The 26,565-nt window shown below is 37.2% G+C and overlaps 1 protein-coding gene across 2 annotated transcripts; it reads left to right on the plus strand.

The window, feature by feature from the left end:
- The first annotated feature begins 628 nt into the window (after window positions 1-628).
- Window positions 629-24,547, plus strand: LOC127971474 (girdin). 2 transcript variants are annotated; one of them, XM_052574497.1, is made up of 29 exons: window positions 629-1,249; window positions 1,801-1,949; window positions 2,098-2,206; window positions 7,869-7,938; window positions 8,067-8,125; window positions 8,274-8,357; window positions 8,445-8,585; window positions 8,711-8,853; window positions 9,107-9,188; window positions 9,293-9,451; window positions 10,263-10,409; window positions 10,615-10,795; window positions 11,659-11,774; window positions 11,874-11,963; window positions 12,079-12,693; window positions 13,094-13,273; window positions 14,363-14,703; window positions 15,651-15,777; window positions 16,145-16,543; window positions 16,717-16,878; window positions 17,139-17,416; window positions 18,227-18,370; window positions 18,970-19,156; window positions 21,936-22,081; window positions 22,172-22,285; window positions 22,424-22,575; window positions 23,357-23,656; window positions 23,776-23,841; window positions 24,344-24,547. In XM_052574497.1, exons 1-29 carry the CDS (start codon window positions 1,190-1,192, stop codon window positions 24,385-24,387), a joined length of 4,845 nt encoding a protein of 1,614 aa, XP_052430457.1. In that variant the 5' UTR covers window positions 629-1,189; the 3' UTR covers window positions 24,388-24,547. The 2 variants fall into 2 exon arrangements, with proteins under 2 accessions (XP_052430457.1, XP_052430458.1); XM_052574498.1 differs by having other exon boundaries at window positions 969-1,249; window positions 1,830-1,949.
- Window positions 24,548-26,565: the final 2,018 nt, after the last annotated feature.

Genomic DNA, 26,565 nt, shown 5'->3' on the forward strand with positions numbered 1-26,565 from the left:
ATACTATGACTGCTGCCAAAGCACTCACACACAAAACAGGCCAACACAACAAATACAACTGTGTCATGCCTCTAGTTATTTATTAAAAGCAATTAGTTTTGCACTAGTGAACATAATTTTAACTTCTTTCAACGGATTGGTCAATATTCACACACACACACACACACACACACACACACACACACACACACACACACACACACATTTGTTTCTGTGAACTGTGGGACTTTCCATAGACTTCTATTACTTTTATTCTGACCAAACAATATTTTCTATCCCCAAATCCAACCCTAACCCTACCCGTTACAGAAAACCTATTTGGATTGTTACGCTTTCAGATAAACATAATTTACTATTTTTTATAATTTATTTCCCTCGGCCTGGCATCCCCACAATGTCAAAAATGTCAAATTTTCTATCCTTGTGAGGACATTTGGTCCACAAAATGTAGCATAAACAAGTACACACACACACACACACACAACCACACCCACACACACTTATATTATACACCAATATTATTATTATTATAAAAGATACCTGTGAGCGCACTACACCGATTCACCATTAGAGAGCAGCAAAAACTCATTTTTCCTCTTCCGTCACTCTCAAATTCGAGAAATAGTGCACCCAAGTCACTTTGCAAACCATGCACCTACATCACTTATTTTAGGTGCACTGTCGATGACTTTCATTGACTTAAATAGATTTCATTTTCCTGTTCTGCCCACACACACAGGCTGTGTCTCAAATCCTAGTGATCCAAGACAACAGTTTGGTGTAATAAGGCGCGTAATGCATTTTTGGACATCAGAGACGCGTTGTGGAGATTTAAGAGTGGCTGAGATTCGATGCTCAAAATGCCGTCTAGATAGGCAGCCTACGAGGATTGAGACACAGCCCTAATGTTGCGCTCTCGCTCTGCTCAATGTGGAAACATGAGCGTCACGGGCGTCGCAGGAGGGGAACAGATCTAATGCAACTCTAGATTCCGGTGTGGTTTCGAAGTGTGACTAATGAAGGAAGGGAAAGGCACAGAAAGCAATCATGTTAACGGTTAAACAGTTTTATATTGACAGTCTATTGTCAAGGGAATTACGATAACCATGTGTGTACACTTTAGAGTATATTATTTAAATAATCCGTTGTGTTTTGAGGAATAAAGGAAGATCAGGTACAGCAGAAGAAGATGGACGTAGACGTTACGGAAATGTTAGAAGAATTTATGGGAAGTGCACTTGTTACATGGGTAGGTAGTAAGCAAAAACTATTCAAGTTCAATTGATAATCTTCATTTTGTTCGATAAAAAGTTTTGTTAACTTTAGAAACCAATTCAGAAGTTTTTTGGAACTATAAATAATGTTCAGAAAGGATTTTTGAATCAATTCATGCTACTTACAGTTAAATCTGAACGATAATAACTAAAAAATGGTCAAGATTTATGCTCTTCCCTGCTGAAATCTTCACACGCTTAGCTTTGTTTTGGATCAGTCTGATGGACCATGGTTGTAGCTACCTTTGACCAGCTAAAAACAGCTACCAGGCTTTAACACAGAGTTATTTTAAACAGCGAGGGATATATTAAAATATCTAAATGATTTCTTTAGAATTTAGAGTCAAAATTAAACTTTTTATTTGATCTGGACATCTGAAAAATATATTGCAAACTTCATGTAGAAAGTAAAGCATTCACAAGAAAGAACAAAAATCTGTTATATTCAGATCTTAGTTTTTCTTCCTAGACAACCTTGATGTGAGCAGGGAATTGTTTTTTTTGTTTTTTTATTATTGTCTGTAAGGTTCTTCTGTTTGAGGGTATTGTCGATAGGGAGGACAATGGATCACTCTCTCAGGAATACTTGGAGGTAAACTCCAACTCCCAGAATGCCATGAGGCGGTACCTGAAGCTTACCAATGGAGTCTACCTCAATGAGGTCATGAGGATCATGTAAGAAAGACTTACAAAGTGAAAGTCGAAAAAATGAAAGACATCTATTTTGCTTTGAGTAATGTACCTTGATTAATAGCTGACGGATGCTTCACTGATGATAGTTCAACAGTGACATTTTTGTTGTTTTTTTGTGTTCTTTAATCAGTGATCCCATTCCAAAGGTAGAACAAATCTACCACAATGTGGGTGACGACAAGATTCTCAGGGTGCAGAACTTTTCCATCCTCAATCGACACTTGAGATCATACTATCAGGTACCGAAATAAAACATCAGTCAAATCACTGTGTGGAAACATAAGAAATATCTTTCCACAAATTCAGAATATTGTTTGATGCCCTGATTCAAATAGAAATACTGCCTGTACCTGATGGTAAATATCATGTAAACAGTGTATGAATGAACAACTTAGTAACTCAGTGAACAGTATAATGCCCTTGTAGTGGTGGAACAAGTTAGCCATGTTTGTTTTTTTAGGTCACTGTGGTTTCACTTCTTGTTTCAAATGTCCTAGTTGTGGACATGTTTTTTTATACTACTATTTTCACACAAAGCATGTGGTGATGACAAGGTATTTCATGTGCCGGACATTTTAAAATTAAAATGAGAGCAAAAAGCTTATAGTCATTAGAAAACTGTAGAAAAAAACTATCATTCAAGGCTTTGCTTGACCTTGTATTGCCCTACATTATCTGGAATTTGTACATTTAGTTCTTTACAATAAAAACAGAGTGTGGTTGCTGACTGCACTGTTGGTTTATCTTTGTGGAAACGTATCTGATTAGTCGTTACACTAAATATAGGCAAGTGATCCATACATTTCTATGAAAGAGAAATCTTACGTGAAATAACCAGTGTTGTTTACTAAACACACAGTATTAAGTAAAACTATAAAAATATATTTTATTAATTTAAATAAAGCTGAAATAAAATGTAAATGTTATACTCTTAACGGGTGGATATAAGTACCTTAAATGTGCATACATCATTAGTACCTAAAATGTAAACATTAGTACTTAAATAGTACATATTTGTACCTTTTGAAAGGGGACCGTCTCAGCTTTTGTACCTTCCTTATTTTTTCTGAGAGTATAGATAAAAAGCTTAAACTTAAAGCAAAAATCTGAAATGTTGCCTTGGCAGCTGACTGAAGTGAAATAAGTTTAAATACTAAAAGAACTAAAACTGAAATAAAAGTAAATGAAGGCTAAACAGAAATATAGAACAAAAACAGCTTAAAAACTAGAATTAAAATGAAAATCAAAAATTTTAAATTATTAGTAAATATTAGAAACAATACCATTAATACTTAAATAACAAATAAACTGATTGTCTTTAATTATAAAAAATGTGTACAATAAAATACACCACAGGGCATTTCAAATATCCATATGTGACCATGGGTCACAAATCAAGTCATAAGGGGCAATTTCTTTTTTAAATTGAGATTAATACATCATCTGAAAGCTGAAATAAATAAGCTTTCCATTGATGTATGGTTTGTTAGGATAGGAGGACAATATTTGGCTGAGTTACAACTATTTGAAAATCTGGAATGTGAGTGTGCAAAAAAAAAAATCTAAATACTGAAGAAAAAGTTGTTAGCAATGCATATTACTAATCAAGAATTAAGTTCTGATATTTTTACAGTAGGAAATTTACAAAATATATTAATGAAACGTGATCTTTACTTAATATCTTAATGATTTTTGGCATAAAAGGAAAATCTGTAACTTTAATCCAATGTATTGTTGACATGCTACTTATGACTGAATTTGTGCTCAAGGGTTACAAATGTAAATTAGTTAATTACCTTTGTTATTATTTTATTTATTTAAGAAAAAATAAAGGTAACACTTTCTATGAATCCTTTATTTATAATACATTATAAGGGCATTCTTAAAGCATTATAATGAATGCATAATGCATTATAAAAAAAACTATATTTTAACTATATTTTATATTTTAATATATTACAATATTTACTTATTTGTGGTTATAGCTTTTAAGAGTATGATTATTTATAACACAATGAACACGTTGCATCCACTTTTACAATGGATTATATTTTTCATATTTCTAATGTATTATAAGTATGATATCTTGCCATTTTTCTGATGCTACTTTACTTAAAGCAGTCAAAGACCACTTATAAGTAGTAATAATAATAATGACAACTTTTTTTTTTTCTCAAACAGCCATAAGATCAGATAACAGATCAGATGAATGTGTAATATGACACGTTTGCTTTGAACTATTTTTATTGTAATTTCATCTTGATGGTACCCTTTAGACAGCTGTTGATATCTAACTCTGCAACTACATATCAACTAGCGGTCAGTAGAGCATTAGTACGTCTGCTACCATAATTATATGCTAACACTTTATTTTGATGGTCAACCAACAGATAAACTGACTATAACTGTCTTTGCAAGTATGTCAACTTATTCTACCATACTAGATTCTACCTTTCTTGAGCATACTGATACTCTAATGAGAGTTAGCTGCCATGTAGTGGCAATGTTGCTTATAGTTGATTGAATAAGGGGACCATCAAAATAAAATGTAATCATATAAAACATAGCATTTTTTTCAGTTGGAGTATTATATTGATATGATATTCATCGTGTGATATCAATAATCATACTCTTTAACTTATAACCACAAATACATAAGTATTATGACGTATTATAATAGTTGTTATGATTAATCATGAGTTGATATAACATAAGTTTTTTTATAATGCCTTAAAGAGCCAGTAAGATGAAAATTCTAAGCTTCCTATCACTGTTTATAAGTCCTGTTCAATAGGTTTAAATCCATCCAAGGTTAAAAAACATTGTAATTTTGTCAAAATATCATTTTAAAATCAATTATCAGAGATCACCAAATGGTTCACGCGAAGCTGTTCAAAAGATTTAGTTTCCTTAAACCCCACCTTTCGGTTGCATACTGTGTTCTGATTGGTCAACTAACAGTCAGTTTTGATTGGTTGTTCCGCACACAACTTCAAGGTAAACAATGCGTTAGCATCTGTTTGGGGTGAATTATGTCTTATTCCTCTCACCGCGAAGCAAACAGTAAAATAAAAAACTTGAATAGTCTCGCTGCTTTTTCTTCTGTGTGGGTGTAATCAAGCCGCGCGCTTCAGTTTGAATCTGAATAGCGCGTTCAGCGCGGGGGCGTGGTCTATGGAGCCAAAAGAGTATCAATAAAGATAAATGCACACACTACATCCACATATGCACACATAGGATTCATACATGCACACACATAATTCATAAATACACACACAGGATACACAAATGCGCACAAAATTCACAAATGCACACACAAAATGTAAAAAGCACAGAAGATTCACAAATGCATACAAAATTCAGAAATGCACACAAAATTCAGAAATGCACACACAATTCAGAAATGAAAACAACATTTACAAATGCACTCAAGATTCACAAATGCCCAGGACAAGATTCAGAAATGTATTTGCATTTGCGGTCTGTGAACTTCACTGCATTCACTTCACCTTTTTTTAAACAGGGAATGATCAGCAACCAATCAGATATCTCCCTTGTTTGAGCCAATCACAAGAATGCACCCCACGTGGGGGATTGTTTACTTGTAAGCCAATCAGCGAACGACTCACTTTCCTCAGCGAACGATTCACTTTCCTCACGCAGCGAATGACTCACTTTCCTTAGCGAACGACTCACTTACCTCACGCAGCCGGCGACTCACTTTCCGCAGCCGGAGAGTCACTTTCCTCTCGCAGCGAACGACTCCCTTTCCTCACGAGTCACGCAACGAGTGACTCACTTTCCTCAACGAACAATTCACTTTCCTCACCCAGTGAAGTTGAGCGAACGATTCCCTTTCCTCATGCAGCAGCGACTCACTTTGCGCAATGCGAAGCCGGAGAGTTGGGACCGAATATTATAATTAAAGTGACTTCTATATTGCATCCAAAATAATATTTAGATATACTTAAAATATTCAAAAAGGTGTATTTTTTTTTTTTACTTTCATTAAAATATTTCAATAAAATGAAATAATTGCCTATTGCAAATTTATGAATCCATGGTTTTTTTCTGCAGTCACAGTCTGGGCTATATGTATTGAGACATTTTTAAATTTATATTTTGTAAAAAATAATAAAAAATAAACCTGAATTGTAATCTAAACATCTGTATTTCCATACAATTTCATAAATAGGCTGTGAACGCGTTCATGTGATTGGCTTATAAGTAAACAACCACGTGGAGTGCGTTCTTGTGATTGGCTAAAAGAAGGGAGACATCTGATTGGTTGCTGATCATTCCATGCATTTGTGTGTCAAGCCAAGTCAGAGGAGTCTCAAAATTCACACACAAATGCAGTGAAGTTCACAGACCGCAAGCAGTTTGTAAATCAAGATATATGTGTGTGTGCATCAGAAATACATTTCTGAATCTTGTTCTGTGCATTTGTGAATCTTGAGTGCATTTGTAAATGTTGTTTGCATTTCTGAATTATGTGTGTATTTCTGAATTTTGTGTGCATTTCTGAATTTTGTATGCATTTGTGAATCTTCTGTGCTTTTTAAATTTTGTGTGTGCATTTGTGAATTTTGTGCACATTTGTGTATCCTGTGCGTGTATTTATGAATCATGTGTGTGCATATGTGAATGTAGTGTGTGCATTTATCTTTATTGAGACTCTTTTGGCTCCATAGTGGTCACATATAACGAAGTGAGACATGAAAAACAGACATAGCGTTGTTTTCATATGGATTTCTTTATCACAGAATATCTGTTAGCAGCACATGTTTAGTTTTAAAGTAGAACATGTCAAGCTTTCTGTAGATATCTCTCTCATGTCTCTTCGTTGAGTATTCACGGAGTTACACTTCGTTTTAATGACGTGTTTGTAAATGAAGATCAGCGCAGACAGGCTGCAGACAGCACACATACTGATAAGACGCTTGGGAGAAAACAAACACATAACTTCATAATCATACTTCACGTTGTGATTCGGAGATGCTCGTTGGTCTAAATAAAGTTGGTAATGAACCCTATTTTATGGCCAAACGCTTTGAGCAGTCATCAGTGAAATGTTGTGAACACAACAAAAGGGATTTGTTGTACTGAATTTTATCCATTGGTTCTTCTGATCTTCATTCTTTGGCAGTGAAAATAAAACAAACTTGCCTTTACAATTAAAAACACACGGTCTCCTCGACATGATGCTATCACACCAAACAGAGCGTCTGTGTGGGGGTGGGGCAGGTCAGAGTTAGTTTCTCCCAAGACGGTAGGCGGAGATTATTATGCAAAGTGTTCCTAGTGACGTACATAGAGATGGGCAAAACATCATACACTGTAATACAGGTCATTTTTGATTTCCCATCTGTGTGGCTCTTTAAAGAATATCCTTATAATGTATTATAAATATGGGCTTCATAGAAAGTGTTACCAAAATAAACTTTTACAGCATCAGCAAATTTCACCTACATACACTTACACAAAGTACCACAGTTGTTACTTTTTTTGATTTATGTAAATTGTTGGTATCATCTGGAATTTTGTAAATACCACTATATATGAATTTGGTAATCATTAAATACCACATTATATAACTGTACCATGGTACTGCCACAGTACTTTTTCTGAGAGTAAGTTGTTTTTAAAAGCATTAGAAAATTAGCAGTGTAATAACAAGATCATTGGTCATACTGAATGAGATGTCAGTTGCTGCAGATTAATAAGCCTATTTTCTACACTCAAGCTTGTTTTCTTTTGGCCATGACTGCATATGAATAACTTTCTTCTCGCTCTAATGCATGTCCTACTTAAACCTATTACTTGCACACTGTCTGGGATGACAGAACACCAGTGAGGTTGTAATGCTTGTCATTTCTTTCACGTGTGTTGCTCTTTCAGGAGAATCTACAGCAGCTGGTGCTGATGCCGCTACCAAATGTTGCCGTTTTAGGTCGAGATCCCTTGACAGGTGCGGTCCTGTCATTTAAAAAAGGAAGCATTTTCTCTCTGATTATTATTAAATAAACAGAAATGATCAAAAAGTGAATTTTTTTTAATTAAGCCGAGTTGGTGTTATGTTGGTTTCCTTGTCTAAAGAGGGAGCTGTTGCAGAGCTAAGACGACTGCTACTGTTATTGCTAGGCTGTGCAGTACAGGTAACAAAACACTCGAAACACTTTTAATATCTTTAATGGACCGTTACAGTAGTGTAAATTGATTAGAGTCTAATGTTACTAATGTAAAGACATTGATGCTTACAGCGTGTGATTCATTTCTCTCTGTTCTATGACTTATTGTCATCAGTGTGAAAGGAAAGAAACGTTTATTCAGCAGATTCAGTGCTTGGACATTGATACACAAGCAGAGCTTGCACTTTACATACAGGAGGTCAGTGCATATTGAACATATTTTGAATTTCAATCTAAAGCGCATTTGTGTAGTGTGCAAATAACTCCGTGATCTACCCTGCTCCAGGTGACCCAGGACCCAAGCGCAGTGCTTCCTTTGGAGTTTGGAGACATGTGTGGGCTGAATGGAGCCGAGCTGCAGACTCTCTTCTGCTCCATGGCCAAACAGATCCAGAACCTGCTCGGCCAACGAGACACACATTTGGAGGTGAGGGAAGAATTTGTTTTGGCAGTCTGACAACTTCAGGTGCAAGTAGGTGAGGCTAGATATGATTAATTCACAGTTGTGTGTTCAGAAAGGGTGCTCATCAGATGTCTCTGTTTGCTCTTCAGAGGATAGCAGAGCTTTGTCAGGAACAGGAATCATCTACAACCCATTTAACCACGTCAAGCGGGTTTGGAGATGGACCTCCTGAAGGACTGGCTGTGCAGCTGGCAGCCAGCAAAGCTAAACTGCGCCGACTCAAACAGGAACTGTGAGTATATTTGCAAAGCATATTTAAGGACTGTAAACACCATCGTTCAGTTTTTGGGGTCAGTAATATTTTTTAATTCAGCAAAGACGCAGAAAATCAATCCAAGGTGACAGTAAAAACTTTTATAATGTATCAAAAGATTTGTATTTCAAATGAATGCTATTCTATTTTTAGCATTTTCTTTTCGTTACACCAGTGCCACAGAAAATACACACTTCATCTTTAAAGTGTTTCCACATTAAAATGTTTTAAGGGAGGAAAGAGGCGATCAACTCCTGGATTACAAGCAAGAAATGCAAACTATGGAGGAAGAAATAAAGAAACTACAGAAGGAAGTGAGCACACTGTACTGATAACAGACACTGTATAATCATTAATAAATGTTTATGGACACTGGCCAGATTTCACTGACATACGGTCTTATATTTGGTTTGCTCAGAACCGAGCGTTGCAGGTGGAAGCGCGTGTGAGTCGGGGTCTGAAGGATGAGCTGGACTGTCTGCGTGAGCGTGCAGCCAGAGTAGAGCAACTGCAGGCGGAGCTGAAAAACTGCACACATCGGCTCCGCAGCATGGAGCTGTACCGCACACAGCTGAAGGTAGAGGAGGAGATATACATCAGGCCGAATGGAGTAATGTTTTGTGCTGCTTGTATTCTGGTAAATGATCAGTTGTGAGAAACGTAAGTTGCAAAAAAGAAAACTTAAAGCAAAGGGTTATTTTTAAAGCGATAGGTCACTGAATAAAAAAAATGTTGTCAATTACTCACTCTCATCTTGTTCCAAACCAATAAGACTTACTTTCTTCAGCTGAACACAAAAGGAACCCTGCATGAAGCTGCACCATGCAAAGATGAAGATGGTATTTATGAATACATTAAATAGAGCAACTTAAACTACCATTTATAATGCATTTTAAAATAACAGTTTTCTTTTGTAAAATGTATTAAAATGTCTTTTTTTTGTCAGTCAATACTTCAGTCCTCACTCGCATGATATTTCAGAAATAATTATAATATTCTTATTATTATCAATGTCAAACAAAGATTGTGCTACTTAATATTTGTGCATTTTTTAAATATTCTTTGATATAGAAAGTACAAAAACACCATTAAAAAATATACATTTGTAAAAAACAAATCTTACATATCTAAAATTATTAAATGGTAGTGTATTTTTTGCATTTGTTTTAACAAAGTGGAGTGCTTTCATCTGGAAATAATATTAGATTACTTCATTACTGGATAGTAATGAAATGATCAACTTTGTAGAATAAAAGCTTTAAAAAGTTAATAAAACAATGCATAAGGAGTCCCTGGGTAGCAGCATGAAAGTAAGTCAGGTTTGGGTTTGGAACAGCATGAAAGTTAGTGAATGATTTCTGTAACAGTCATTTTCTCCGGCCCTACAGGAGCAGCAGCAGTACTGTGCCTCGCTGCAAGAGAACAAGGCACTGCTGGATGAGCAGCTGGCTGACGCTCGAGCGCGGTGCACTGCTCTGCGGGAACTGGAGAAGGAAAATCTTCTTCTCAGGCAGAAGCTTGTGGATATGGAGGGTGTAAGAATGACTTTATGAACTTATAGTGTTTTATCGTTACGCTTCCATTTGTGACTGTGGAGCTCAATTTTGATTATGTAAAACTTCAAAAAGCTACTTTACTAAATCTACTAAAATATTGGAAAGTTATATGAAAGAACTGCGTTCTTCTAAAATGTGATGTATATTCATAATGCTTTATGGGTATATAATTATGTTCGTGTAGGAGCGAGATGTTGAGAGACAGAGGGTAGACGAGGTGTTGGAGATGAATATGAGTCTGCAGGTGGATCTCAAGCGTCAGGTTCATTCTGTGGGTGTCAGTCAGAATATGACTCATCAGCGTTTCCTCCAATCAGAGCTAGAGTCACACCAGGACGTTCAGGAGATAAACGTGCCTGAGATTGGTAGGTTTTATGCATGATTTGATATTATGACTGAACTGCCATCGGTAGACGATTGATTTCATGTGTTCATGTATATGTATATCATTCATGTATATGAAAATCAAGCTGTCGTGTTTAGGAACAGACGTTTATGCATACATTTACATTTCACCCTATCACTAACACTCAATCAAGGGATAATTTACACAGAAATTAAAATTGTCAGCGTTCACTAACTCTCATGTCTTTCCAAACCTGTATGTAGGAAAGTACAAAAGGAAAAGATTAGCATTGTTCCGGATGCTCTTTCCCATACAATGAAAATGAAGAGGAATAGACAAGTGCTGAGCTTTTACAAATAACACTTTCATGTTGATTTTTCTTTTTATAGCTTGACAATGTTCATCCTGTCATCATGTAGAAAAGAGAAGCAGAAACATCCTGTCTCGCTTCCCATGAGTTGACAACAGGAATTTCATTTTTGAGTAAACTAATCCTTAAAGGGATAGTTCACCCAGAAATAAAAACGGTGATCATTTGCTCACCCTCATGTCATTCCAAACCCAAAAACCTTTGGTTAAAGATTAAGGAGAACACACACACACACACACACACACACACACACACACACAGACCCACACAGTAGGTAAGTGCATAGGTTTACGATTATGGGGTGGTTAAATGCTTGAGAGTAAGTTGTGTCTTAAGTTGCAATGGTCTCAGCAGTTCAGGTGGAGGTTGGCAGCTCATTCTGAGAGGAAGTGGGAGGGTGAAGGAAGTGGGAGGGTGAAGGTTTTGGAGATTGACCTTTAGCCTTGTTGTAAAGGAACAACAAGGAATAACATGGAGTTAAGTGCACATGTGTCTCACTTACTGTCATTTAGATCTAAAGCCTCTGAGTGAGGAGGTAAACGAGGCTTCCTCGCTGAGGCTTCTGGGAGCTGAAAACGAGAACGCTGAACTGAGGAGACGACTAGAGCTCTTGCAGGCCGAACGAGAGGTCAGTGGATGTTGTAGTTTTTAGACCTCAGGCTACAAATTATATTCAGACTGATTTATGTAAATTCTCAGGTTTCCCATGTTCCTGTCTCTCTTCTAGACTCAGCAGTCCAACCCCCCTGAGATGACTGAAGAGCTCCAGAGACACATGGACCAACTCTCACAAAAGCTTCAAAGCACCCTCAAGGAGGTGAGGCTCTTTAGATGGATTTAAAGACAGTTATTCCAAGCGTTTAGTCTACTGTCATTTTGTCCTCTTCTCAACTCTCTGAATCCGGCCCTGTCATTTCTCTTTCACCTGTTAGATGGAGTGTCTGACGAATGAAAATAGCAGCTTGAAGATAAATCTCGAAGAGCTGAGGACAAAACAGAAACGGAAAGACCTAGAGGAAGAGAGAACAGCCTCTGAGGGAAAAGAAGGGAAAAAGCCAATAATCCCAAGAGGGGAATGCGAGGGAAATGACACGAGAAGAGAGAAACACGATGGAAAAGAAGGCGCAATAAAAGCCCAGAGAGAAGATGGAGAGGGGGGAGAGGGGAGCGTCGTAATCCTCAGCGAGAGAAAAAAGAAGGTTATAGATGAAATGAACACCAAAGAGAGAGGAGAGGCCGAGGGTGAGAAAGAAATTGAAAGGAAGAAAGACATCACAGAAGAGACATCTCAGACATACAGCCCAGAAGCCCACAAGACAGAAGAAGATAAATTCTCCCAGGACACCCTCGCCCTGCATAACCAGCTTCAGCAGGCCCTGGAAGAGGCTGACAGACAGACCACTTTAGCACAGGATTTGCGCTCCAGACTGGCAGAACAGAGTAAGAAGGTCTTGGAGGCCGAGCATAAGCTGGTTTTCCTGGAGGCTGAGAACCAGCGACTGAAGAAGGCAGCAGAGAGCCTCATGGAGGCTAGGAAACAGATAGAGGTAATGAACCATCAAGTTATGACATAGAAAAACCTAATTACTAAATCATTGCACAATCCACACCCTTCAATGTCCAGACAGCGGTCCAGTCGATAATGGCAATGACTCACAAAGTAAGAATGCAAATCTCTGCCACAGGCAATTAAGAAAGACATTCAGTGTGGTTACTAGACGTGTGTAAAACAAGGACTATTTCTCACATTGAGGACTTTTTCCATTTTTACTCATTGAATCATATAGCATAATGGCATGGGATTGCAATTGAATAGATGCCGCCCTTGATTTCCTCAAAGAACGATACATGAATCATCACTATTGTGCCTGGAAGCGCAGCACTGCACTTTGATTTGCTTTGGATAAAAGCGTCTGCTAATAACCACTTAATATGTTTATCTGTCAGGTGCTGCAGGGTGAGTCTATGCAGCAGGAGGAGGAGCTGATGCATCTACGCAGTCAGGTGGAGTTTCAGAAGATGCAGGCCGCAGTGATTGCTCAATTAGAGGGAGAGAGGGCAGCCTTGGAGAGGGAGAGAGAGACACTCAGGGGCACTGTAGACTCGCTCAGGGCTGCCGTGCGCAAGGTGAGGCGGGTTATTTGTTTGGCCTATTGCTGTACTACAAGATATGGATTGCATGACTGGGGAAACTTTGAGATTACTGGTGCCTACATTAAAATTCTGCTATAATAATGAGTGGATATCAAAAACACAATGGGAAGAGAATCAGCATAGGTAACGGTGATAGATGATAATTGGGCTTTAAAGTGGTTTACAGAAAAATGAAAGTTAATTTACTCACCCTGGAGACTTAATTTACTCACATTGCCCAAAATCATGCTTTCGGTTGTGGAAAGCAAAGGAAAAACATACAGTTAAACTGAATAACAATTAAGGTTGTCAATACCTCCAAAAGTAAAAAAATAAAACTTAAAGCAAAGGGTTATTTTTAAAGCGATAGGTCACTGAATAATAATAAAAAAAACCTGTCAATGACTCACTCTCATCTTGTTCCAAACCAATAAGACTTTTAAAACACCATAAAAGTAGTTCATATTAGTCCATATGAGCCATATTGTATGGATTTGTGTGGGGAACATTACAAAACCTTACAAATTTCCTCTTTTAATTCTCATTTACATATTCAAACTTCGAGAATCAAGAGGCCTCATGCCATGTCAGTAATGCCATTGGCTCTTGCATGTCTCATGACTGAACATGACATGCCAGCTTTAAATATGTAGATTTGTGAGTCATGCTGAATGATATTCAGCGCAAAATCATTTAAATTACAAATTAAATCCATATACGAAGCTATAATATTCAAAAGCCTTTCAATTATGCATACCAGTCCTATAGACCACTTTTTTGTCAGTTAAGATTTTTGCTTTGACAGAAATTAATACTTTTATTCAGCGAGGAGGCATTAAATTGATCTGAAGTGACAGTAAAGGCTTTTCTTTGACTTTGACACTCCACTCTGCATTTACTTCTGTTGTATAGAATTGAGCTATGTAAAAATCTCCTCGTATATTACAAGGGGCATTAACAGCATAGAGAGATTCAAGCATAGAGATTCAGTTGTCATTTTAGGTCAACTGTTCCTTCAAATCTGAAGAAAAGTGGGTGCTTTTCTATTTGTTGACTGAACTAAGCAAACTTATTTTTTCATAGGGTGATCAGTTAGAGCTGACCAACCAAAACCTTAAGGCAGACCTTGAAAGACTGGGACGGACCTTAGAGTCTTCCAGGCGGCATGAAGAAGAGCTAAACGCTGAACTGCGAGAGTCTGGCGTGGAGGTGGAGTCTCTGACTCGAGGGCGGGAAGAAGCGCTGCTTGAAGTCATGCGACTGGAGCAGGAGAAGGAGGCGTGTCAGGCAGAGCTGGACAGTCAACGGCGTGAGCTACGACAAAGAGAACGAGAAATGGCCAGACTTAGACAGCAGCTGGAAAGCACAACATCTGCCCTAGAGCATGGCAACCAACGAGCCTGCAGCCTAGAGGCACAAAACAGGTACAGACATGAGAACAGCACTTATTGAAGTATGTCACCAAAAAAATAATAGTTCCATTATTTACTCACTTTCATGTAGTTCAAAATGAATAATATGATGATTTTTACACACACACACACACATATATATATATATATATATATATATATATATATATATACACACACACTACTGCTCAAAAGTTACAAATTTGATAAGAAATCAAAACCTTTATTAGCAAGAATTTGATCAAACATGACAGTAAAAACTTTTACACTGGTACAAGAAAATTATATTTCAAGTAAATGTTCTAATTTGAACATATTTATTGTGCACCAAATCAGCATATTAGAATAATTTCTGAAGGATTATGTGACAGCAGACTGCTGCTGAAAATATAGCTTTTCCTTTACAAGAATAAATTGCATTTTGAAATAGGAAACAGCTCACAATATTAAAAAATGTAACTGTATTTTTAAACAAATAAATGCAGCAATGGTTAGCATGTGAAATTAATTGGAAAAATCTTACCAATGTAACTTTTTTTCGATGAATGTCGTGTCTTCTTGTTCTACCAAGCTCCAAAAATGACCAAACACCATGAATGTCGGCATGTGCTTTATATTTCTTTTGACCCAAGGTCAAGTAGTTATTCATTACTGATAATCTTCCACTGCAGCTTTCATATCTCTAAAAGCATTGGTTCTTATCTGTGTGTTGCTCACAAAACTTGGAATATAGCACACGAGTTGTCTTGACCACCTTTACGATACTTTTATAATGCCTTTTTGGTGTTTTTGGAAAAACAGAAGGATATGAATAATAAATAGATTTTCATTTTGTGAACTATTTAATTTATTTCACATGGAACCCTTTGTCAATGTCCTTATTTCTGATCTTATGAAATAAATAGCATGGCAGAAGAATATTATGTATATCACTCAGTACGTCTGTCATCTGCCCACAGACGCATGTGTCAGGAGATTTCAGCGCTCAAAGAGACGTGTGCCCAGTTCGATGAGCTACAGAAGGAGAATCTGCAGCTCGGTACACTCCACACTGAGAGCAAGGTCCAGATTGACTCCCTAACAAAGGTCTGTGCAGCATTCAAGCGTTTGTTTGTGAGATCTGAATGATAAAAGCAATTACTATAGTGCTTCAGTGCACCATATTTCTACAATTATGTTTGCCTGAGGTCCCACTGAGCTGAGGTCTTGCAAAATGGGCTCCTTTGAATATTTCCTTTCAACTAGATAATTGTTTTCTAGCTGCTTTTTTATCTGAAAATCCTCAGCGCAATTAGATTTCCCCTCCTTGGACAACTGTGCTGAAAATGCATTTTTGTGAGATTAATGAAAGCGGTTATTGCTCAGGTTTTCCTAAAGAGGCACGTGGTTGGTTCTGGATAAAGCTGGTAAGGTACAGCAATTGTCTAACTTTAATATCCCACTCACAAACCAGGATCTGGCTAATGAGAGCGCCCATTCCCGAGAGTTATCCAATCAAATCGCGCAGCTGAACAGAACTCTTGAAGAGTTGCAGACAAAGCTTGATGTGGCAGCTACACAACAGCAACGATCATCTCCAGAGGTTGCTTTTTCTCTTCCTGACTCACACACACAGAAAATCGAGGGTTGTGAATCAAACAGACAGTCTCCACTGCTGTCAGGAAGCCCCCATGAGGCCACTGTCAGTACTGTAGATAAGGCTAACCACAACAAGAGCCTGGGGCCTACAGACTGTATCTATGCAGCAGAAGACTCTGAAAACACAAGGAACAAACAACCACACACAACAGCAGAGACTGGCACTGGCAGCCAGCAGGCGTTGAGTCAAAGACTGATAAATACGGAAAGGGAGGTGAGATAAAATGCAAAACACACAGAAATGTCATTACGTTTCGGGCCCCGCAAGGCTACTACACGTATGTTTTTATTTAAACATCATTAACGCCGTCCAGGGATTCTAATTACATTCTAAATGAATGGATATCAACTTGTATGCTGAACTCCATGCCTCTGGTTGTATCCCAGAATGCAGTGCTGCAGCGAGAGCGGGAGGTGTTGCTGTCTCAGCTGACTCGGTCTCAGTCAGCCTGTACTCAGCTCAGAGAGCAGCTGGATAACCTCCAGCGCCACTCTTTCTCGCTGCAAGAGAACTGTGCTAAATTACAGGCCCTCAACACCAAACTACAGGTGAGTGCTTGATTGAGTGTGGGTTGCTGGTTTCTAAATGGACCCTTGATGCTGAAATAAAGCCTGGGGTATTTTAGAAACTGACATTCGTTTAAATCAATATCAGTTTTTACAGTGGGCGGACACTAACAGTTTTCAATCATACAGTTGATGAAGCATAAAACTACACCACTTTAAATTATACAGGCTTTTCATGAACTGGATATTTCCACCCCAGCGACTACACTCTGTTTTCTTGTGCCCTCTTTCCTCGCACTTAGGTGGAACAGGCGTCTCTGAGCGCCGAACATGTGGCGTTGTTGGCACGTCGCAGTGAGAGCGAGCTGCGCTGTGCGGCTCTGGAGGCGGAATCAAGGGTGTGGCTCAAGGAGAAGGAGGAGTCAGTGATGCGTCTGGAGGCTGTGAGGCGGGATCATGAGAGATTGACAGCTCTGCAACAGAGACAGGAGGCGGAGTTAGAAGAGTTGTTGGTCAAACACAGTCAACTGAAAAGCAGCAGTCGCAGTCTAGAAGCTCAATATAAAGACACTGAGGCCAGGTACACTGCTTTAGACAAGTTACATTCATTGAATTCATTAAATTAATAACCATGTATTTATTTGAAAGTAAATTCATTCATAATCATTTGATTAATAAATAATAATTGTAGGTTATTCACATAAAAGGTCCAAGAGATAAAATCGGAGGTTATTTAATTTGTAATTATTTAAAAAATTATAATTTTTGCATACTCCCTTAAGTGGTCTTAGTAGAAAAATGTAAGGTTATTTTATTTATTAATATTTTTAATAAATAAATTAAAATTAATATAATAATAATACTATTAGATAATATATAATTTTTTAGGTTATTTCATATATTGTTTTAAGTAAATCTGTGATATGTCAAAATAAATCAAAATATGAATACACAAGGTTGTTAACATGACTTGTACTTCAGTAAAAAAAAAAAGTATTAAGTTTCAAAAAAGTATTGGTTTCAAAAAAGTATTTCTAATTCTAATTGATCTATTTGTTTTCTTTTCTCTTTTAATAAAAAAAACACTTGACCCTCTATCTCCTGCACAAAAAAAGAAAACTAGCTTTTCCTATTCTATTTCTTCTATACTATCTGTTTTCTTTGTTTCGTAAAAAAAAACCCCAGCTTTTTCTATTCTATATACTTGTGTGTGTGTGTGTGTGTGTGTACACACATATACATATATACACACATATATATATATATATATATATATATATATATACACACACACATACATACATATGGATTCAATTATCTTGATTTATAATTTATCAAAATGTCTTTGATTTTAATCTTGTAAAATGTTGTAAATACTGTGCTTGTCTAGATATAAGGAGCTGTTGGAGAAGAAAGCACAGCTGGAGGAAGCAGAGGAATCGATACGTGTGGAGAGACAGAAAATGGAGAAAGTGACACAAGGGCAGGTGGAAAGCGTGAAGGAGCTGGAGAGACTGAAAATGGACAATGAAAGGTGAGAGAAATTTGTAATTGACTTGAAGTTACAGTTGAGCAGATTCATAGGAAAGAGAGCGGAAGTGATGATACCACCCACCCACTGTGGTGACGGTAAGCCCAACCAAACTCTCCCCACAACATGAGTCATTTCATAGCCAGTTTGCAACAGTTGTTGCTATGGTGTGACAGCCCATGAAAATATTTGTAATGCCGGTTGCTTTGGTGAACAAGATAAAAGAAAAATATCTACATATATCCCAGCAGGAGGAAGTTTACTTGTATTCAGTATGCTCAGTTTAGTGTAGGTAGACAACTGTGTTTATATAGATTAGTGTTTTGATCACTTGTCTAGACGCATGGACTGATAGTTGACAAAAACATGTCTAGGTTTAACCTCAGAATCAAGATAAATATTGAGCATGAACATGAAAACGGAAATGAAAGACTAAATTAGATGTACTTTGAATTATTTACACTTTTTTATAAAAATATAATCACAAATTAAAAATTAATAAAAATTTAATCAAGCCTTTTTAAAACCTTATTTGTTTTGGGAGTAAGATGTGACTTTCATGAGATGTGTAGTTTAGTGTGATTCTCCTGTTTAATGTGTAGATATCAGAACCTGCAGAAGGAGTGGGTCCAGGTGCAGTCCGAGCTGCTGGCTCAGAGTTCAGTTCTGCGGGCAGAGTTGAGTACGGCTCAGCTTGAGCGGACCAGACTGGAGGGAGAACTCAGCGCTCTTAAAGAACACAACCAACAGCTGGATCTCAACAGCGTCCGTCTCAGCAGCCAAAACCAGGTCTGAGCACAATGCACATTATGACAGTTCTGTGTGAACAATATATACAGTTTTTTTATATATATTTTTTGGTTTTAAATCAGTACTTTCAAACAGCAAGGACAATTTTTTATTAAACAATTATATTTCATTAAATGTATTGTTAAAGTCTGTTACAAGAAGTTGCTGATTCAAATAAATACTGTTATTTTAACTTTCCATTGCTGAAGAAAATAACAGTTTCACAGGAGCACAACCATTTCTCATATATATATATACACATACAGTGGGTACCGAAAGTATTCAGACCCCCTTAAATTTTTCACTCTCTGTTATATTACAGCCATTTGCTAAAATCATTTAAGTTCATTTTTTTTCCTCATTAATGTACACACAGCACCCCATAATGACAGAAAAACACAGAATTGTTGACATTTTTGCACATTTATTAAAAAAGAAAAACTGAAATAACACATGGTGCTAAGTATTCAGACCCTTTGCTCAGTATTTAGTAGAAGCACCCTTTTGATCTAATACAGCCATGAGTCTTTTTGGGAAAGATGCAACAAGTTTTCACACCTGGATTTGGGGATCCTCTGCCATTCCTCCTTGCAGATCCTCTCCAGTTCTGTTAGGGTGGATGGTAAAGGTTGGTGGACAGCCATTTTCAGGTCTCTCCAGAGATGCTCAATTGGGTTTAAGTCAGGGCTCTGGCTGGGCCATTCAAGAACAATCACTGAGTTGTTGTGAAGCCACTCCGTTATTTTAGCTGTGTGCTTAGGGTCATTGTCTTGTTGGAAGGTGAACCTTTGGCCCAGTCTGAGGTTCTGAGCGCTCTGGAGAAGGTTTTCGTCCAGGATATCCAGTTTTCGTCCAAGTCCACAACCATGCTTCACTGTTGGGACTGTATTGGACAGGTGATGAGCAGTGCCTGGTTTTTTCAACACACACATACCACTTAGAATTATGGCTGAAAAATCCCTCTTGGTCTCATCAGACCAGAGAATCCTTCTGGTGTTTTTTTTAGCAAACTCCATGGGAGCTTTCATGTGCCTTGCACTGAGGAGAGGCTTCTGGTGGAGGGCTGCAGTGATGGTTGACCTTCTACAACTTTCTCCCACCCCCGACTGCATCCCTGGAGCTCACAGCCACAGTCATCTTTGGGTACTTCTTTACCTTTCACCAAGGCTCTTCTTTACCTCTCTCTCCCCCGATAGCTCAGTTTGGCCGGACGGCCAGCTCTAGGAAGGGTTTTGGTCGTCCCAAACATCTTCCATTTAAGGATTATGGAGGCCACTGTGCTCTTAGGAACCTTAAGTGCAGCAGAAATGTTTTTGTAACCTTGGCCAGATCTGTGCCTTGCCACAATTCTGTCTCTGAGCTCTTCAGGCAGTTCCTTTGACCTCATGATTCTCATTTGCTCTGACGTACTGTGAGCTGTAAGGTCTTATATAGACAGGTGTGTGGCTTTCCTAATCAAGTCCAATCAGTATAATCAAACACAGCTGGACTGGTGTAGAACCATCTCAAGGATGATCAGAAGAAATGGACAGCACCTGAGTTAAATATATGAGTGTCACAGCAAAGGGTCTGAATACTTAGGACCATGTGATATTTCAGTTTTACTTTTTTAATAATTGTGCAAAAATGTCAACAATTCTGTGTTTTCTGTCAATATGGGGTGCTGTGTGTACATTAATGAGGAAAAAAAATGTGCTTAAATGATTTTAGCAAATGGCTGCAATATAACAGAGAGTGAAAAATTTAATGAATACTTGAATTGGGCCTGAATACTTTCCGTGCCCACTGTATAAATAAATAAATATATATATATATATAAATATATATATATATATATATATATATATATATATATATATATTAGGGATGCACGATATTGGATTTTGGCCGATATTCGATATGCCGATATTTTCAAAATAATTTTGGCCGATGCCGATACCGATATCGATATATATACAAATATATACTGATATATTTAAACTTTAATTTTACTGAAGAGAAATCCATGTATCTCTTCTGTACTGATTCTACCATAAATGTATTATTTTACAAATGTAGACAGACATTCACATCTGAAAAACAGGTCAATTATTTCACTTGGAGAATATCGGTTTGGCTCATCGGCAGAAATATTCATATCGGCCGATACCGATAATGGTCATTTTAAGCTTTTATCGGCCGATACCGATATTGTGCCGATATTATCGTGCATCCCTAATATATATATATATATATATATACACACACACACACACACACATATATAAATATATATATATATTTGTGCTGTCAAACAATTAATCGCAATTAATCACACCCATAATTAAATGTGTGTACTGTGTATATTTATTATCGATATATATATACACACAGTGTGTATTTTGAAAATATTTACATCATACATTAATATTTATTACATAAATATATTTAATATGAAAATAACATTTTCTGAAATGTATTCATGTACACACACATTATGTAAACAAAAACTTTAAATTTTATCGCAATTAATCGTTTGACACCACTAATATGTTTGTGTATGTACAGTATATATATATATATCAGTTAATGTGTATCAGTATAATCAGTTTTATGTGTATCATTTGTTATAAAAAAATTTTTTTTATAATTATTTACAGGTTTAAATTCTGTACTCTTATTATGCATTTCATTATATTGAAAGTCTGAGATTAATCACAGTAACTAAAAAAAAGTTTAACAATAAAAATGTTAATGTATAGTATAATTTATTGCCCTAGTATTGATATGTTTTCTATAGCTCTTAACCCAGTTGAAGGCAAACATGGAGGAGGAGAACCGGCATCTAGTAGAGCAGAACCAGAATCTGGCCAAAGATAACAAGGCCCTTCTGGAGAGCAGGCTGGAGAGCCGAGACCAGCACCACAACCAGCAGAGAGAGTACCTGTAAGAACAAACACACATCACTTTTATCCACAAGTACCATGTAGAACCACCTGCATCAGTCTCCCATCTGTCCATCTCTCTCCACCTCAGTGACAAGCTCAACGAGCTGCGCAGGGAGAAGCAGAAGCTGGTGGAGAAGATAATGGATCAGTATCGTGTTTTGGAGCCTGGTCTGGCTGGCATGAGTCCACTCAAACAACCAAAGTTAGTGAGGCTTTAACATCTGTCTCTAGCTCTTTTTCATCTCGACATTCTGCCATTTTTCTCTTTTACCTTTTTTTTGACTGGTCTGAATTTTGCTGGCGGCCTTTCAATCACCTATAAACTCTCTTGTGGCTTCAGGAAATCAAACTGGATCGCAGACCGCATGAAGAAGCTGATAAAACCTAAAGGTGGAAGCAAAGAAAGCCGCGCTCAGTTTATTGCTGCTGGAAGTATAGAGAACCTCGCGGATGCTGTAGACGGTGCTCCCGTCTCTTCAGCCCCAGCGCCTGGTGAGACTGCAGAGCTGTATGGCTGGTGTAATAACATTAGATGTATTGTACCACAGAGCGTAAGAGAGTGCCAGTAAGTTAAGACTGCAGGGTTCCCTGGACTCTGTAAAACACAAAAAGGTCCCCAAAAGCCCATAACAATGAATGATGCTGTTACCCTACCACATTATGCGATTCCCATGGATCACAACCAGACATAGTAATTCTGTGTTTATGTGAAGGAGCAAAGGAATGGAATTTGCAGATCAAATGAATATTGCACAGAGTGTATACAGCATTGAGATTTATGTTAATATGAATACCAACAGTAACAGTGTAATAGTACTTATATGTATTGCATTTTCTGTGTATATGGTAGAAACATATAACAAGCCATTGACTTTGAACTAATAAGGGGATATGTAATTTTTTCTTCCATATAAATTTTTTCTTTGCTTTGTCGGTCTCATAAAAAAATACGTTTTTTTTATTCTCTATTTATTTTTAAATATATTATCAGCATAAATTAAAGGCAAAGACAGCACAACAAATATTAACAAGATATTTTATTTCTTGTTTTTTGTAATCGTTAATATATTACATATATTATTTTATAAGTTTAAGGAGAATAAGTAGAATTTGGGGGGATAATGTGTTTAATAATATTGAAAATAATGTCACAGTGTAAAAAACACTTAATTGTCAGGTTTGTGAGATTCGTTCATAAAGGTCTTTACCTCACCAGAAAGAGAATAAAAATGTCTTTGACCAGGTACGCTCTTCACTGTTTCACCCCTCTCAGGTCATGAGAAGGATCCCATCAGTGCTCCAGTGTCCCCAAGTATACTAAGGAGAATCTCATCTCAGGCTGAAGACGATCAACCCAAAGCTAATCTGCGGACGGGTCGGCGTAAGCTGGGATCCCGGCATGGCTGGGCTCTCGGCAGGGGCAGAGGAGGACTTTCCCAGTCCTTCAGCCCAGGAGACAAGCATGTGAAACCTCACATCCATCTGCGCTCTTCCCAAACTGGCTCCGCGGCCCTCTGGGAACATGACGGCAGCCCTACACCCAGCCAGGACAGCCCTAGTGAGGAGGGCAGAGGTAAGAAGGCTAAAAATATAAGCAAGATGGGTAGAAGAAAATGAAATTTGCTTAAGGTTGTAAAATAACATGCATTCTATTGTTTTGTGTTGAGTATAATACCTGTATGTGTGTTTTAGTTGATAGTGAGGAGAACATCTCACCTGCACACTCAGATGTCAGCCGTGTGTCATCTGGAGCTGAAGGTCAGTCTACTGTACAGCAGTGCTTTTTAACTGGTGGATTTTTTGTTTGTGACGTCTTATAAAGTGTCACGTTACAATTTTTTGCCACCAATACAACTGTCAACTGGTAGAAGCTAGACAAAGGTTATTGCCAAAATACTGACATGCTCTTATGATAATAACTGATCAAACTACAGAAGGTAAAAGAAAAGAAAATCCAGAAATTACATATAGGTCCGTTTGTTTTTCAAAACTATGTTATGTCTATCTATCAATCCTTTTCCATTCGGTCTGTCATATTAATACATCTGAATATATTATGGAGCTAATTAATATTTTCATTGAAAAAAAAAAAAGTGCATTTCAAGAATGTTTTGTTGGCTTTAAATTAGGCTCAGTAATTAGCCACTCGATAATAGGCAAGACCAGTTCATTTCAGTTTAATTACTGAATATGCCTTGATTTTTTTTTTTTTTTGAGAATGCCCAAAAACATTAACAATATCTTTGTCTCTCTCCTTTAGATTTTCACTCCAGTCTCCAGGACACAGAAAATAAACAAGCATAAAGCAATCACAGTTTGTTAATGATCATCGAACTAATTTTATCCCTTGGTTTTTAAACAATTTTACATACAAAACCTCCATAAGGCATATAAAAAACACTTATTATATGTAATGGTCCAATACATTTATTGAGGGAAAACAAATAAATGGATTTATAACACATATGTTAAATGCATCCATCATTAATACACTCCATACATTTACAGACATCAGACTTTCCTGAAATATTACAGTAAATACTTAAAATACTAAAATATGTAGTGGTTGAGGTTGTAGTTCCTATCCTCACCGCTATGTGGCACTTTAATGCTCAGTGGTTGGTGTGCTGCCGCTGTCTTTGTATCTGTATAATTATGAGAGTGTCTTATACAAACTGATGCTAACAAGATATTTATGAGAGCAGATTAATTCATGCCATCTCGTTGGTGGAAAAAAAGCTGACACTTTGGAGACTTTGACATTTAAGGAGGCAGAAGATGATGGGGGTCTTAAAACAACGTGGGCGCGGGTAAAGATTTTTTTTTTTGACAATCCTTGGCTGGGGTGAATCATAACTCAAAAGCGACAAATGGAACACTAATACAATTCATGAATTATGCAGTTGTCATGGCAACATTAATCAAAATGCGTCAGTCCGCAGACCTTTTTGTCGATGAATTGATGATATACTGAGCACCACGATGCAGAGTTTCGAGACTGTCATCCAGTCGACCACATTTCAAGCAATATCTTAAAGAAATAAGTTGAGAGGAGAATGATTATTATGAGAAATCTCATGGCCTGATTGTTTCTCCAACGGTGTCCTTAAAACAAACCCACCACATTTTTATACGCAACAGATTGTATTTGCAGCTATTGCGAGATGAGATGTGACCTCCTGACTCCCTGGAGTTGGTTGAAGATTCTAAGACTTTGTGGGGATCATCTGAAATATGGTCAGCGGTGATAGTATCTTTCCGAAGCACTCTCATCTAACCCCATTCGTTCCTGCTTTCTCCTTCCATCAGCGGCTCCTGTCATGCTCCCCTCCCTGGTGCGCTCTCCTCCTCCCTCCCTCACTTGTTTCTCCCCCAGTGTATTAAAGGCTTTGACGCTCTCAGTAAAAAGCTGATTTATTTTGTGGAGCTATCGATCGCTCTCTGCATTAAAGATCATAATTCATTACCCCGGCCCTTTTAATACATTAAACATTCAAAATAAAAATAAAATAAAATCAAGGTAGGTGAGAGGAGAGCACTCAGACACTGTCCACTCACACATGCACACACGCTTTCCATTTCAATTACATTTGGACAAACACTTTCAGCCACCATTTTCAGAAGGGTATAATTATCGTTAATGTCTAAGTTTATTAAAACAGTTTAATTATTGTTAAATCTTTATTCTTTTATATATATATATATATATATATATATATATATATATATATATATATATATATATATATATATATATACACTTTTAGTACTTCTAGTACTTTTATTATTTATTCTAGCAATCTGACATATGTTTTTGCCTTGTGAACAAAAAAAGGGGGGTTGGGGGGCACTTAGTAAATTTAGTAACTACTCTTTTAGGCCAAATTCAACATAATGGTAATGAGCATTATATGGGCAAGAAAGCACCACACACCGTTTCAAAAGAAAAAAAAAACTTGCTTAATGTAGGCTATATATAAAGTGCATATCATGAATACTGGGATGGTAGTTCAATTACACCAAGCAAGCTAGGCCTCAAAACCAGAGGAGAATGCCACGGAAACAATGCAAGAGAGCCAAAATAATTGCGAATGCATGAAAAGATCTATCACTGGTGGTAGTGCATTCAGTGTGGGCAGAGCACTGTACAAATGCAAGATCTATGATAAAAATAGATCCAAACAGGATAGAGACACAATGGATCATTTTATAATGGAGCGAATAGGCAATCATACATTGCCCACAAATGCAATGCCAACAAATGACCCACTGTTCCATTATCACGCTGAGCATTCATCCTCCATCTACCATCTAATATTTTTTAATGGCAAATGCTACATTTATGGCTTGTACACAGCGAGGGACACAATGCCTTTTATTGATGTAAATCAAAACAGAAGCTATCTATGCTTACTTGGCTCTTTAGTTTGGTTTTATAATAGTGACATTACTACTTAAATTATGGTTATAATAACAATAACA

The sequence above is a fragment of the Carassius gibelio genome, chromosome B14 (assembly GCF_023724105.1).
Source record: "Carassius gibelio isolate Cgi1373 ecotype wild population from Czech Republic chromosome B14, carGib1.2-hapl.c, whole genome shotgun sequence".
Classification (NCBI taxonomy): domain Eukaryota; kingdom Metazoa; phylum Chordata; class Actinopteri; order Cypriniformes; family Cyprinidae; genus Carassius; species Carassius gibelio.